This window comes from Sceloporus occidentalis, unplaced genomic scaffold, assembly GCF_023333645.1.
Source record: "Sceloporus occidentalis isolate IW3139 unplaced genomic scaffold, rSceOcc1.0.p SCAF_100, whole genome shotgun sequence".
Lineage (NCBI taxonomy): Eukaryota > Metazoa > Chordata > Lepidosauria > Squamata > Phrynosomatidae > Sceloporus > Sceloporus occidentalis.
Window position 1 is genome coordinate 2,658,754 of NW_028317080.1, and position 12,875 is coordinate 2,671,628.

At 40.0% G+C, this 12,875-nt stretch overlaps 1 protein-coding gene across 1 annotated transcript in view; it reads right to left on the reverse strand.

The window, feature by feature from the left end:
- Positions 1-12,875, reverse strand: part of LOC149284057 (A-kinase anchor protein 6-like) — a 47,402-nt gene that overhangs the window by 17,799 nt on the left and 16,728 nt on the right. The window contains exons 8-9 of the mRNA XM_089497232.1: positions 6,406-6,545; positions 6,146-6,266 (exon numbers count right to left, since the gene is read on the reverse strand). Coding sequence (XP_089353358.1) covers positions 6,146-6,266; positions 6,406-6,545 — 261 coding nt within the window. The remainder of the gene's footprint in view (positions 1-6,145; positions 6,267-6,405; positions 6,546-12,875) is intronic.

The following is a 12,875-nucleotide window of genomic DNA, read 5'->3' on the forward strand; positions in this document are numbered from 1 at the left end:
ATTCTTGGTGCACCGGTTGATCCGTTGATGCTGATAGGAATGTCATCTGCTGCTAATGATTTTTGTAATTATTTATTCCCACGCATGTGCACGGCCTTATCATATAACTAGTTTACATGAACAATTGGCACCTGGAGTTTATAACCTGGGAGGAACATCCGGGGTCAGGATACCCGGAGCTTGCCCTGTTTTGGGGGAGTGGCTTAATGGGGGTGGGGCTAGCCACGTGCATAGGGTTGGATCTATCCAGGGAAAGTGGGCGTGGCTATACAACCCTCATCATGACCAGAGAGAAGGTACCCCGAGACCCAGGGAAACATTGAATCACCTGGAGATTCCAGGTCAAGCCCAGAAAGATTCCACCTTCATACTATAACTGCACATAACTGATTTCACACATGTGGAATCACATATTCAGAGACACAGGCATTCAGATCCACAAAACAGAATATATATACATGAAGATAAAGGCCCTTCAAGACAATTTGTTGTAATAAGGGAGAGGTATATGTTGTGCCTCTGATGTCATTAACACAGGTGTATCTTAAAAACAGGGGGGGTCCTTTAATTTATATGTATAATTATGAAGCGTTATAAACAGTAAGATAAGTGATAATCATGGATTAAGTAATTTCTCCCTACAGATTTTTATCACCTCATAGAAAAGACATTTGTATTCCCTATATATATGCATTTTTACCCATTTGGGAAGTCAAGGGGTTAACACAGTCAGTCCCCTTACATGCAAGATATATGGAAAATGTAATTGAGTGTCAACTTGCTATGAAATTCAATCCCCTTTGCACCCCAAATGTAATTTGGAAGCTCTGCGCGATATTTACTGCAATACTAACCACATTTTAGAACATAATTACATTTCAGGGGAACTCGGAGCCAAAAAAAAAGGAGAATTGTGTTGGCTTTAAAGCCCCCTGCAGTGGGACAAAATAGAAGGTTGGGTAGGAGTGAACAACGAACGCAGAGAGAAAGAGACGCAGAGATGTGAAGGGAAAAGAAAGATAAATGATGAGTAAAGCTAAGGATGACCTATTTATAAACATCTTAACATGTAGTATTACATATCCCATCATGCTCAGCCATACTGGTGAAATGTAATAGTGTACCAGCTGCTTATACAGACATAAAGATTCAACCTGTTTACTACTGGGTGCATAACTGACTCCTATCCTGGAGAATCATACTAAACCTTATAAGCAAAGTTAACCATGATATACTCCTGTTTTTTCATACACGCGTACATGTTCCTCCACTGCAGGTAGTGGGGTCATATTATTACGATTATTATTTATGTTTTTATATAGCGCTATCATATCCCGTAGCGCTGTACAATGGGTAGACTGATTGGGGAGATCAGAGGATCTATGCTGACCGGCTCCTTGATATGTTGCCGTTCCAATTCAATAGGTGGCAAGGTGGCCGCAAACAGTAAAATCTTTTTCAGACTTTCGAAGGTGGTAAATACTAGTTTTGGGTAGGTTGTAGTCATCAAAATGAGACATAGTGAACCAGTGATTTGGCTGCATCTTATGTGAGAATGGACAGTGTTAAAAGTCCTGAGAATTTTTTGAAGCCTGATTTGTGGTTCTTTTATGTGGAAAACAGGAGGTGGGATCCCCGTGCCAAGTTCTTGCTTCGTGAGCCACAGTACATAACTGAGTCCCCAGACTTCGGCTTCATGGGTCACACTCCACAAAGTCATATGTGAACCCTTCTTTACCTTCCTGACCAAAAGGCCTGCAAGATCTTCTTGAAGAGGTGAACCACCTAAGTCTATGTGCATATTACCAGGTGTGGATTTTCCTAGCTCGCCTATTACTGAAAGGAGGGGAGTGTTGTCAACTCCTGGCCTGCGGGGCAGGTACAGCTGAGTGGATCCTTGGCCCCCTGACTCCCCTCTGCAGTAACATACATACTAGCACACACACACATCCTCACTATAACATATACGTGCACAGTTACACGCACACACTTACTGTAACATACACACACATTTACACATACACACCCTCACCCTGTGCCTTTCCTTTATAACTACTATGTTATGTGTGACCCCACCGTGCTTCCATCTTTGAGAGTGGGGCCTGTTTGAAAAATGTTGGACTGGTCAAGGGGGCAGTTTCCATGTTCATAATATTTATATATTAGAATGTGTTTCAACATTACACAGAAGATTGTTTTCTGTGCCTTTTAACTGTTTATCTGCTAGAGACATAGATGATAAATGTGTTAAAAACCATACAGGAAAGCTAAGAGAGGTGGAGAACAGCTAACTGCGCCACCTAGTGTCTGAAGGCTGCAACTCACAGGTGGATTCAGCAAGACAACCAACACTATAATAGTAATATACTCTATTTCACCAAAAGTATGTGGACACCTGACCATCACACCTATATAAAGTTGCTGGACATCTCATTACAAAACCATAGGCATTAATATGCCCACTTTGTAGCTGTAACAGCCTCCACTCTACTGGGGTATTCCACAAGATTTTGGAGTGTGCCTTTGGGAATTTGTGCCCATCCAAAATGGAGAATATGTGAGGTCAGGCACCGGTGTTGGACAAGAAGATCTGGCTCGCAATCTCCTTTCCAATTCATCCCAAAAGTGTTCAGTGGGGTTAAGGTCAGGGCTCTGTGTGACGATCAGGTTCAACCATCCCAAACTCATCCAACCATCTCTTTATGGACACAAAGTTGGAAACATACAATTGTGTAAAATGTCTTTGTATGCTGTAGCATTAACATTACCTTTCACTGGAAGAAGCCCAAATCCTTAAAAACAGCCCCAGACCATTATCCCTCCTGTACCAAACAGGAAGCGCTATCCATTCTGGTATGTATGTAGCATTCTCCTGGCAAACTGGCTTGTGGCAAAGGTGGCATCCGCTGACAGTGCCACATTTTAAGTCACTGAGCTCTGCAGTATGACCTATTCTACTGCCAGTGTTTATCTACGGAGATGACTGCCCATGTACCATGTACTGTTCAATTCATACAACTTTGAAAGCAAATTGTGTAGCTGAGACACCTAAACTCAATAATTAGGAGGGGAAGCCATATAGTTTTGGTCATAGATAGATAGGTAGATAGATAGATAGATAGATAGATAGATAGACAGATAGATCATCAGACAGAGGCCTCTCTATCAGGCTACACTCAGAATACCCCTAATTTATCATCAGCACTGCGAGAACAGGCTGCAGTGGTCCTAAACTCGCTGCCCTGGGATTGTCTCTGATTCTTCCGGAGTCTGTGATGGATGGGTCGGGTTTTTGAAGGAAGTTCTGTGTGCATTCTGGTTGCTGGGGTGATCTTTTGGAGGGTTACCCCCACTGCACACAGAGCTCCTTTTGTGTCCTTGTGTCCCATTCACAGCAGCCACACTGGGAAATGCTCCGACTCGGCTTCCAAAGACCTTTCTAACACAACACATAGAGAGAAGCCTCAGCGGCTCCGCCATCAGTAATTGGCTTCATACATGAATGAATATATCATTTGGCGGCTGTGATGTCACTCTTTCTACTTTAGATACCCTTTTTTTCCAGCTGTGATCTCTAATAACTTGCATTAGTAACAAATAAAAAAACAGATATAGAAACAACAGATCTATTGTCTGGATATGTGAGATATTCATTTAGAATTTGATTTAAATTAAATAGGACAATGAAAAATGTAACTGTCGCTTTGAAGTTTTCCGCTCACACCTGGTATGAGATTAAAGTAAATCCTGCCGCTGTGGACTTAATGACAGTGGGAAAAGAGCCCGAACAAAAAAATGACTCCTGGTAGTGGATAGAAGTGTACAGGTGTTTAAACTATTCTGCATTAACCAACTGTGACCGTCTGACCTCATGTAAGAGTCGGGAATGAAGTGCCAAATATAAAGAGGTGACAGCGGAGAGAGACTTCCTATGGGCAGGCGGCCAGTCCGGTTTGTCTGAGAGCCATGGTAATTAGCACAGCGTGCGGGTACATTCTCCTCCCATACCCCCTTCTCCCCATCCGTGAAATAGCTGCACTGCCAGCACTAGCACAATCTGAGCATAACTCAGAAATGTCTTCAACACACCCAACACCTTCTAATTCTACCCCACCTTTGTCCTTCACTACAGGCCATCTGCTTAAATTCCCGTGCCTCCTTAGGAAATGCTTTTAATGGTGTAAAACGTGTCACGTTGTAGACTTCTTAATCGTCTGTGCAATAAATAGTATGCAATTCATATGTAGTGGGTTGCAGAAGACAGTGGTGGAGCTGAAGGACAACTATAAGGAGGAAGAAAATAGGCTCCATAGCCATTGAGAATATGCCCCAGGTAGTCACAGAGAACCCAAGAGTTCCAACCCAACCCAAGAGAATGCGGCTCCAGAAATAAAATAAAAAAATATTGCGTCCTTTGTAAAGATGAAGGCTGCATTTAATTTCGTCCTGTCCTTCTTAGGTTGCATGTTCTGGCCTAGGCAGAATAGGCAGGTGGAGCAACAGGTACAATGGGGCGGCAGATGACCCCAGAGACCCCAATTTTAATATGTTACTGCCAATAGTGCACACAAGGCTCATATACACCATTAATTTTGGATATCTAGAATCTCAATTATAGATATTTTGGGCACCAGCATTGTGATATCTGATTACTATATTTTGTTTCATGAAGTACCTACTGCATTCTTCTTCATTGAATGCACAACATTGTATATTAGCCCATACAGGGCAATGGGTCAGGGGAGGAGTGACTGTTTGATGGGACGGTTGGGAAGATCAACAGAGACCTGTATGAGCTAATATACAATGCTCATACAGCGCTCTGAGGCTAGGAAATGATGTCAGAAGATATCAAGCGCAGGTGGATCCTGAGAGATGGCTAAGAGCCCTGTCCTGAGTCAAGCCAAGAGCCTAGGACATTGTCCTACTATACCACATACCTCTTACATATTATATATATATACATTTCATATGATTATGTGTAATCTAAAATCTATTTGATTTAGGAACCAAAATGGCTTCTTGGCACTAAATATAAAAGTGGTCCAGTGTGCTTTCAATGTCTTGTATTTTGCTGTTCTTTATACCTAATAACCCTATTGTATGTTTAAAGAAAATACTTCCAGGTAAGTTTGAATGGCCTTGAATGCGTGTATTGCAGTCAGTTAGGGGGAAACACCTCACCTTGATCTTGTTGCAAAATATATGTGTAAAAATAAAAATAAATAAAAGGTGGAAATCAGGGAAAACGAACTGAGTCCAAGGGAATTTAATGGCATTAAAATCATTTTTTCTGCTCTATTTTTTGTTGCTAGATAGATACATTTTATGAGTAGCAATCTGCTCAGTGAAATATACCATATGTTCCCAGTGATTTCGACATGACAGTTTATAGATTTACACCCATAAAAATTGCCTAAATGAGCGTGATTTATGGAAGGTTGGTATTTCAGATGAAAGACGCCCCCACCCATTCTGAAACCACTCTGCCACATGTCCCCTCCTGCTTTTATGTCTGTGCTGTCCCAAATTGTTTTAACTCTACCTTTATCAGTAAAAGTACTTTTGTCATTAAGTTTATTTAATTTTACAGTAAAAAAACAAGAATCCACAAGAACACGGATAATGTCATCGATGGTTATTAAAAAACACTGTTGAAAGCATCCTCTTGGGGCCAAAAAGAAGAATTAAGACATATTAACCCTCATGGACTTATTTTATTTCTCTAGTTTCATGTAGTCTGATTTTGAGATGTATATTGGAAGGACTACTTTATGTGTTTTTATGGAAAGTGATGTTCTGAAGAGAGAGAGACAAAGAAGTTGAAATGATAGGGCTGTATGAAGGGTGTATCAATGCAGATAATGCTTTCATCAAGTAGATGGTCATCTGTTAATGGAGTACAACACACTTCAGTCTCACCTATGGTTGACTGACAATAATCATTATACTCAACATCTAATATGCATTGTTGTCCCTGTCATCTGTTGTACACAAGGCATTAAGAATAGGCTTAGGGAAAAGTTTGTCATTTGTAAAATATTACCTTGAAATCCTTTACATAACTTAATAGGATAGAGGGTAGGATAGATATTGATACTGAAGGCTACCAGGCAGCTTCAGAAATGAAGTTATATGGACAAACCTTGCACATCTGCAGATGCTGATCCTCAGATACCAGCAGCCCAAGGCTGTTCTTCACAGTGGCCTCCATGTCTAGCAACCAGTCCCAGAACTCCTCACATTCTGCCTCCATCTCTTGCATGCTAACGGTAGAACGAAACAAAAAGAGAATTTCATTTACAAGATCTCAAAACCAATGACTGTCGACACGCAAACTTTATGCATTGTGTGTCTCCGAACTGGTAAAATAATACATTGATAGAGGAAGGATAGTTTTCTTACCTGTCACTCCTCAGGCTGAGCTCTAAGGGCTTTTGGGTAGAATCACTTGGAGGATTCGGAGAATAATCAGTACGATTCAGCTGCAGTGACATCTGCGATACAGCATCTCTCTTGGCTTCTATTGAGCTCTGTGGTCCATTCTGTTGTAAAAAGACAGAGAGAAAATGAATGTAGCTGTATCCTGTCTCATTCCATATAAAGAAGAGATCCCTGAGGACCCAAAAGCTTACGTGACTCTCCATCTTTTTCTATGTTGGCCCAATAAAAGGTATAAAGTTCAACTAAAGACTCCATCTAAGGGCAGCTGGATAAACCCAGACCCGCGCTAAGTAATGGTAAACAAGTTGCCTCATCAGATGTAAGCTGTTCTACTTCTACTGGCAGGTAGACTGATAATCTCCACCAGTGGCTAAATAAACATATTAGTAAATATGCCCATCTGACATGTTTTTTTATCTGTTCAGTATGCACGCATTAGACTGGGAATTAGAGGCTTATTTACCAAGAGCCAAGGTGGCCTGTATTTCAATATTCTCTAATGGTATTCCAAGGTTAGCCAGGATTTACATTAGAAGTACACTCCTTTGGGTAACTCACAACCTTGGGCCTTGGTGAGTTTAACACAAATTGCATGCAAATCTTCCATCTGTTGTTTGAAACAACAGAACAAGCTAAAATGTATTTTTCAAAATAATTTAGGATTTAAAAAATGATGTCCCTCTACCTTTCCCATGGCTTTGCATAGGGCTTTCAGAAAGAAATAGGCAGAGCTGCTAAGCAACTCTCTTTACCGCTGCTAATAAAACAGGGGACAGCTTTCTGTGAATGAGTGTAAATAACAATTCCGTGACCCTGTGTACCTGACCAGTTTTATTGGACAGACCCGCTGTTGTCCCTGTCATCTGTTGTACAATGTATGGTCTCCAGTGCAGGAAGAGACGTAAGTATTATCTGTTTCACTGCTCTTTTATTGCTGATTATTATGCATGTATTTTAATATGGTTAATACACTATATGAATGACTTCATCCCTTGAGTGAAAGTGTTATCGCTGTATCATCTAACCTGTTAACCCCTGCCCGTCCATGCAGCCCTGTGGAGTCCAGGGTTAAAACAAGGTTTAATTAACCTGCCTTTCAAGGTCAGCCCAGAATTTTACCCCCTTATATTTTCTGGGTTGCTGCACCGATGGACCCCTGAAAGCTGACACCAGGTAAGTAACAGGTACAGATATCATGAAAAAGCTGCTAAGTATCTACTACTAAAAAAAAATGAAAGATTGCCCCATTAACATCAACTAAAAGTCACAAGGGTTGAGTTGATGTTTGATCTAGCTAAAATACACCTCTGAGATGACCCAAATATTGTAAGGGTCCGGCTAGCAACATCTTCAGAATAGAAGTCCAGAATGCAGGGGTAGAACATAGCCACCAGTAGAGTAGAGAAGAGAAGGCATGCACAGTAGAAAGGTGGCACAGGTGCAAAGGGCAGATCTGTACGGGATATCCAGGAACACGCCAAAGGTCAAAGGTAGGCAGCAAGCAACAAGAATATCCAAGCAAACAGCCCAGGGGTCAAAAGAGTAGACAACAGACAAAGGGTCAATCAGCAACAATCCGAGGTGAAAGGGTAGGCAGTAGGCGATACAAGCAGTCAGGCAGACACATCCACCCCCCCCCTTCAAGGAGACACAACGGGAGCAGGCAGCGGCCGCAAGGTACAAGCCTGAAATACATACTGCATGCGTCAATTTAACATATACTTGTTTAAGGTGCTGTCCTACTTCTACAAAACAGTAATTTAGCTCTCTCTAGTATGTGAAGCAAATAAACCGAGCCCCTTCTCTTTAGTAAATGCACATGCAAATATTTTTTTTTTTTACTAAAGTATAATAAATAATTGAATTTTTACCTAGCGTTAACAGATCTGTCATTTTACTGACTGCTCTGAAGGTTTACTCATATAAAACCAAACAAAAACTTTTAAGTTCACAAGAGCAGGGTCCTCTTCTACTTCTGTGCCAAGATGTATTAAGGTACGTTAATGCTATTGCCAATTTTCAGTCGTCGTTGAAAATTTTTCGCTGTCCCATATTGTGGGAGCAATGATGGCACAGACAAGCTGTTTGGGGGGCAAAGATGGCATAGATAAGCTGTTTGGGGCACTGACAAGCTGGAGCAATGATGGCACAGGCAGGCTGTTTGTGGGAACTGATAAGCTGTGGCACTCACAAGCTGTTTGGAGGCAAAGCTGACATGTTGCATGGTGAAGTTGGGGTTTTTTTTGCACAGGGGCTCTGCAGTTTCTAGTTACGCCTCTGGTCAGAGATGCGCTTTCAGCACAATAAGTAATGTGTAATGATAGGAAGAACCTTGTAAGACAGCACTATTTTATACTTCTAAACCTGACATACATCGCATACGCTGGGAGCTGATTATAAAATGGATGGTACAGTTGATTTTTAAATAAATGTTGTGGGAGCAGAAAACCACTAATAAAATCCAACACATCTTTGTCCTGAACTCCCACCGGTCTGATCCTGAAACTTGCATTCCTGTCCTGGGGGTTTTGAGGATTTCTTCAGGCAGTTTTATTTTATTATTATTCGAAGCATTAAAAGCCAACAGCTGGATGGCAGACACGCGCATTCATCTATCCCACTGCGGACAGATGTTTTAAATAAAACGCTATTTACATACGTTCAGATACAGAGGCCCGATGCATAATGCAGAGGCTTGGAGCATGCCTTTTGCTATATTAAATTTCGCATCCTTCTGGGGAAGGGAAGTAGCAGATTTCTGGTGGAGGAAATATGAAAAAGAGGAAATATTTCTTATTTCTAAGTTAAACTGCTGGGGTGGGGGACTGTCTGTGGGGTTTCAATGACTTATTGCCTAATGTGAATGAACATTCCTTAGTCTTTTTAACATCTTATTCAAGAAAATACAGTATTTTACTTAGAACTTTACATACTTTGGTAAGTGCATTCTTCAAAATGATTTTCCACCTGATTTAACAGTTTTGTGTTGTTAACTAAATACATCATTAGAAATCTCATTCATAGTACTGCCGCATGCCCAAAACATTCCCAGAAGGGTTTCATATTCCCCGTTTTATATTTTGCTTCATTTTTAATTTGTCAGGGAATGCCTGACTGTCGTTGATTGGTTGTTGCCATATAACCTGAAGAGGTTTCTTGAAAGTTTGTGCTGTTCTTATGTGAGGAAATACTAAAATGGCTAGGTTGTATTTGCTTAACCTGCTAGAGGGCTCAATTAATGATTTGTGGAAAACCACTCTTAAGAAATCTATATTTCTACGGCTGTAATGTAAACGGTTCATCCCATTAAATCTCAATATATCTCGTGCCATAGAATATGACAATTAGCCAGTGTTGAAAGATGCCCTATATTGGAATAACCTATGCCATCTCCACTAGTAAGCTGATCAAACCTGATGTCAAAGGTCTTAAGACTTGCATTAACAGAGCCCAATCAAACAAACCAAATTAAAAAAGAGACATGAATTCAATGTAAAGCGTGCAATGCTTAAGTAGCACAGCAGTGCCTCTCATGGAAGGATTTGGGTTGTGCATTGGGCATGACTTCCGGGCAGTCCAAGAATGTAATAGGAAAGTGTTAAGTAAAACACATCATGTGATATTCAAATTTATAACATGGCCCCTAGCCTGATGGTAAAGAAACCCTTCTATTATTCTATGGTATGAAAACCTGCCATGGTTCATCATGGTCTACCAACGCTCTCAAGTCGGAAGTTCCTTCAAATATCATTGACCAGTGACTTAAAGGGCCAATGATTCCTAAATCTTGTAGGAGTTGGACACAATGGTTACAAATACTTTGTGTAACTAATACCTTGGGCCCCTCCACAGAATAGGTAAGAGAGAGGGTAGCATTGGCTTGCAGCCACTTACAAGGTCCCAGGAGGTCAGGTACTTCACCTCCAGCCCAACAGGATTTAAGAGACCTCAAAAAGTCTTCTCCTTCCCTCAGAATATGTCCAAGAAAGACAGAGGTTGACAACCAGCAATTACAGACAGGCTACCGCCCCAGTCCCCATTAACCACACTGGCAATGCTTTTCAACAACACTTTGTGATCTTTAGATTGAAGAAAGGTAAAGTTAAAATGATACCATTTATTGGCCAACTGAGAGTTTAATTGCAAGCTTTCCCTTTGATGGACGGAGATAAGGATCCCTTTTCTCAGAGGTCCCAAAACTTCATGTCACTTTACATATTTTTCAAATAAAAGGTATCAACTTTAAATAAAGACTCCATATTATAGAAAAATACATGGCTAAGAAAATAAGGAACATGCAATGTTGTATATTGCTATTAATAAATTACTAAATTACTTACCTAACAGTGATAGTATATTACAAAAGGATAGTAAAAAAAAGTACTGGATCACTTATATGCGACAAAGATTGTTGGGCTTAAACTCAAACAAAGTGAACCAATAGGAATATTAAGATTTGCCATTATTAGTGGTAGTTTTGGGAAAGCAGGCAGAGGTGCAAGTACTTTCAGTAGGTTTGAATAAATGTCATTCTGGGTAAACCAAAAGTTTAACATATTATTCTAAATGAACACTTGGAGGGACAGATGCTTTACCTCCCAAAATGTGTTTTGCGTTAAACGCAGGACTCTTAGGATTTTAAACGTCAAGATTTATCAACATAACTATGCTGTTTGTTATTTGATTATGTGTGCAGGATTTGGAGGATAGGCAAAGGGTATTAGGGTGAACACATTGGACGAAACTCATACATTTCACATGTTGCTGGTTGGTGCATGTAAAGTGTTGTCCCTGTATTATGTGGGATGTATAACTGAGTACCCAATTGCTTTCTGTTATACGAGTTTATACATCAGGCGCTGAGTTGTATTGTACCTAAGTTTTACTGTACTGAGAGGGTGGTAGAGAAGCGGAATATGAATATAATAAAGCCAGAGAAATTAAACATGCATAGGCTATGGGTGATGTAATAGGTGATGGAGTATATTACACTTTTTCAGAAGGGGTGCAGCTGCCCTATGTTAGGATTGGGGCATCACTCTCCATAAATATATCACTATGAAAAATCAGAGCAACCTCTGGCATACTGGAAATGCAAAGATATAGGAAAAGGTTAACAGGTCCTTTATTCCATTTAAATTCAAGAGAAGAAACAGAAATTATGCGTTAATTGAGATATTTTGAAAAATGAAACCAGCATCTTAGGCAGGTGCAATGCAGAATCCCATTAATATAGGTAATTAACATTAGCCTCTGCTTTAATTAACATGCACACTTTAATTAGCCAACCATTAGACAGTATTAGAAAAAAATGAATTTTCCTGCTTCTAAAGATCATAGGGGGGAAAACACAGTCTATTCATGATACTCATGTTATAGAATAAACATATATGGGGGTGTGCACACAGTATTTAATTAAAAAAATATATAAAGTTAGACAAACGGCTACATTTTCTATAATCCCTGCTCTATAATCTATGCAGGGTTGGATTTTACCAAAGTCAGAGGCAGTTGGGGTCACAAACTGTGGAATTTAATAGGAGTCCCATCCATTTGTCTTTTTGTATCTTATTATTTATTGTTTTATATAGGGCCATCAGATTCCGTAGCGCTGTACAATGGGTAGACAGGACATAACAAGTAGTATGTAACATAACGAATTGACTAACATAGACAACAGGTGAGGAGCCGGTAGTTGAGCCATTTGGCTAACACATTTGTTGAGCACCTACATCGAATCTGCATGATTTGAGATTTAGGGGTTAATATTTAGAAATGCTCCTGATTAAGAAGGGTCCCATGTATTGTTCAAGTGCTGCATTTGGTTATGGTGCTTTCTCAGCTGCTAAAAGACAAAACTACATTGTGTTTTAGATCAGAACTTATGCCGGTTTCTCCCACCAAATACTTATATTAGTTATTGTATATTTTCTGCTCTTTTTGTTATCAGGACCCTACAGATTGTTACTACTGCCCCTTCTGGTACTGTAAGGGTTATCCCCTACCTCCCCTTCATCGCACGTGGTAAAATGACCTTGTATTTCATTAACTGATAATGAAATGGATTTATTCCGCTAACGGTTTTAATTAAAATGCTGAAAGTATTGACTCTGTCTTCTCATCCTGATTCCCCACGATGAATAATAAAAAAAACAAAATAGAGTGCGGAATGTGGAAGACTTTCTGGCAAGAGGAGGGGTGGAAGGAGCAAGATATCATCTTACCATTTACATCCCATCCTGTCGCTCTGTCATTTCCCACTGCAGATCAGTTTGTAAGGGTGGTTTTTTTATGTCTAATTGTTTTCCTTTTTTAATTCAAATCAATTTCTGCTTACCTGAGTGTTTAATTAAAAAATGTTATTTTTAAGTGTAATTAAACTATTTCTGGAAGAGAAATTCACTGCCTGTTATAGAATTCTTTTTTTCTTT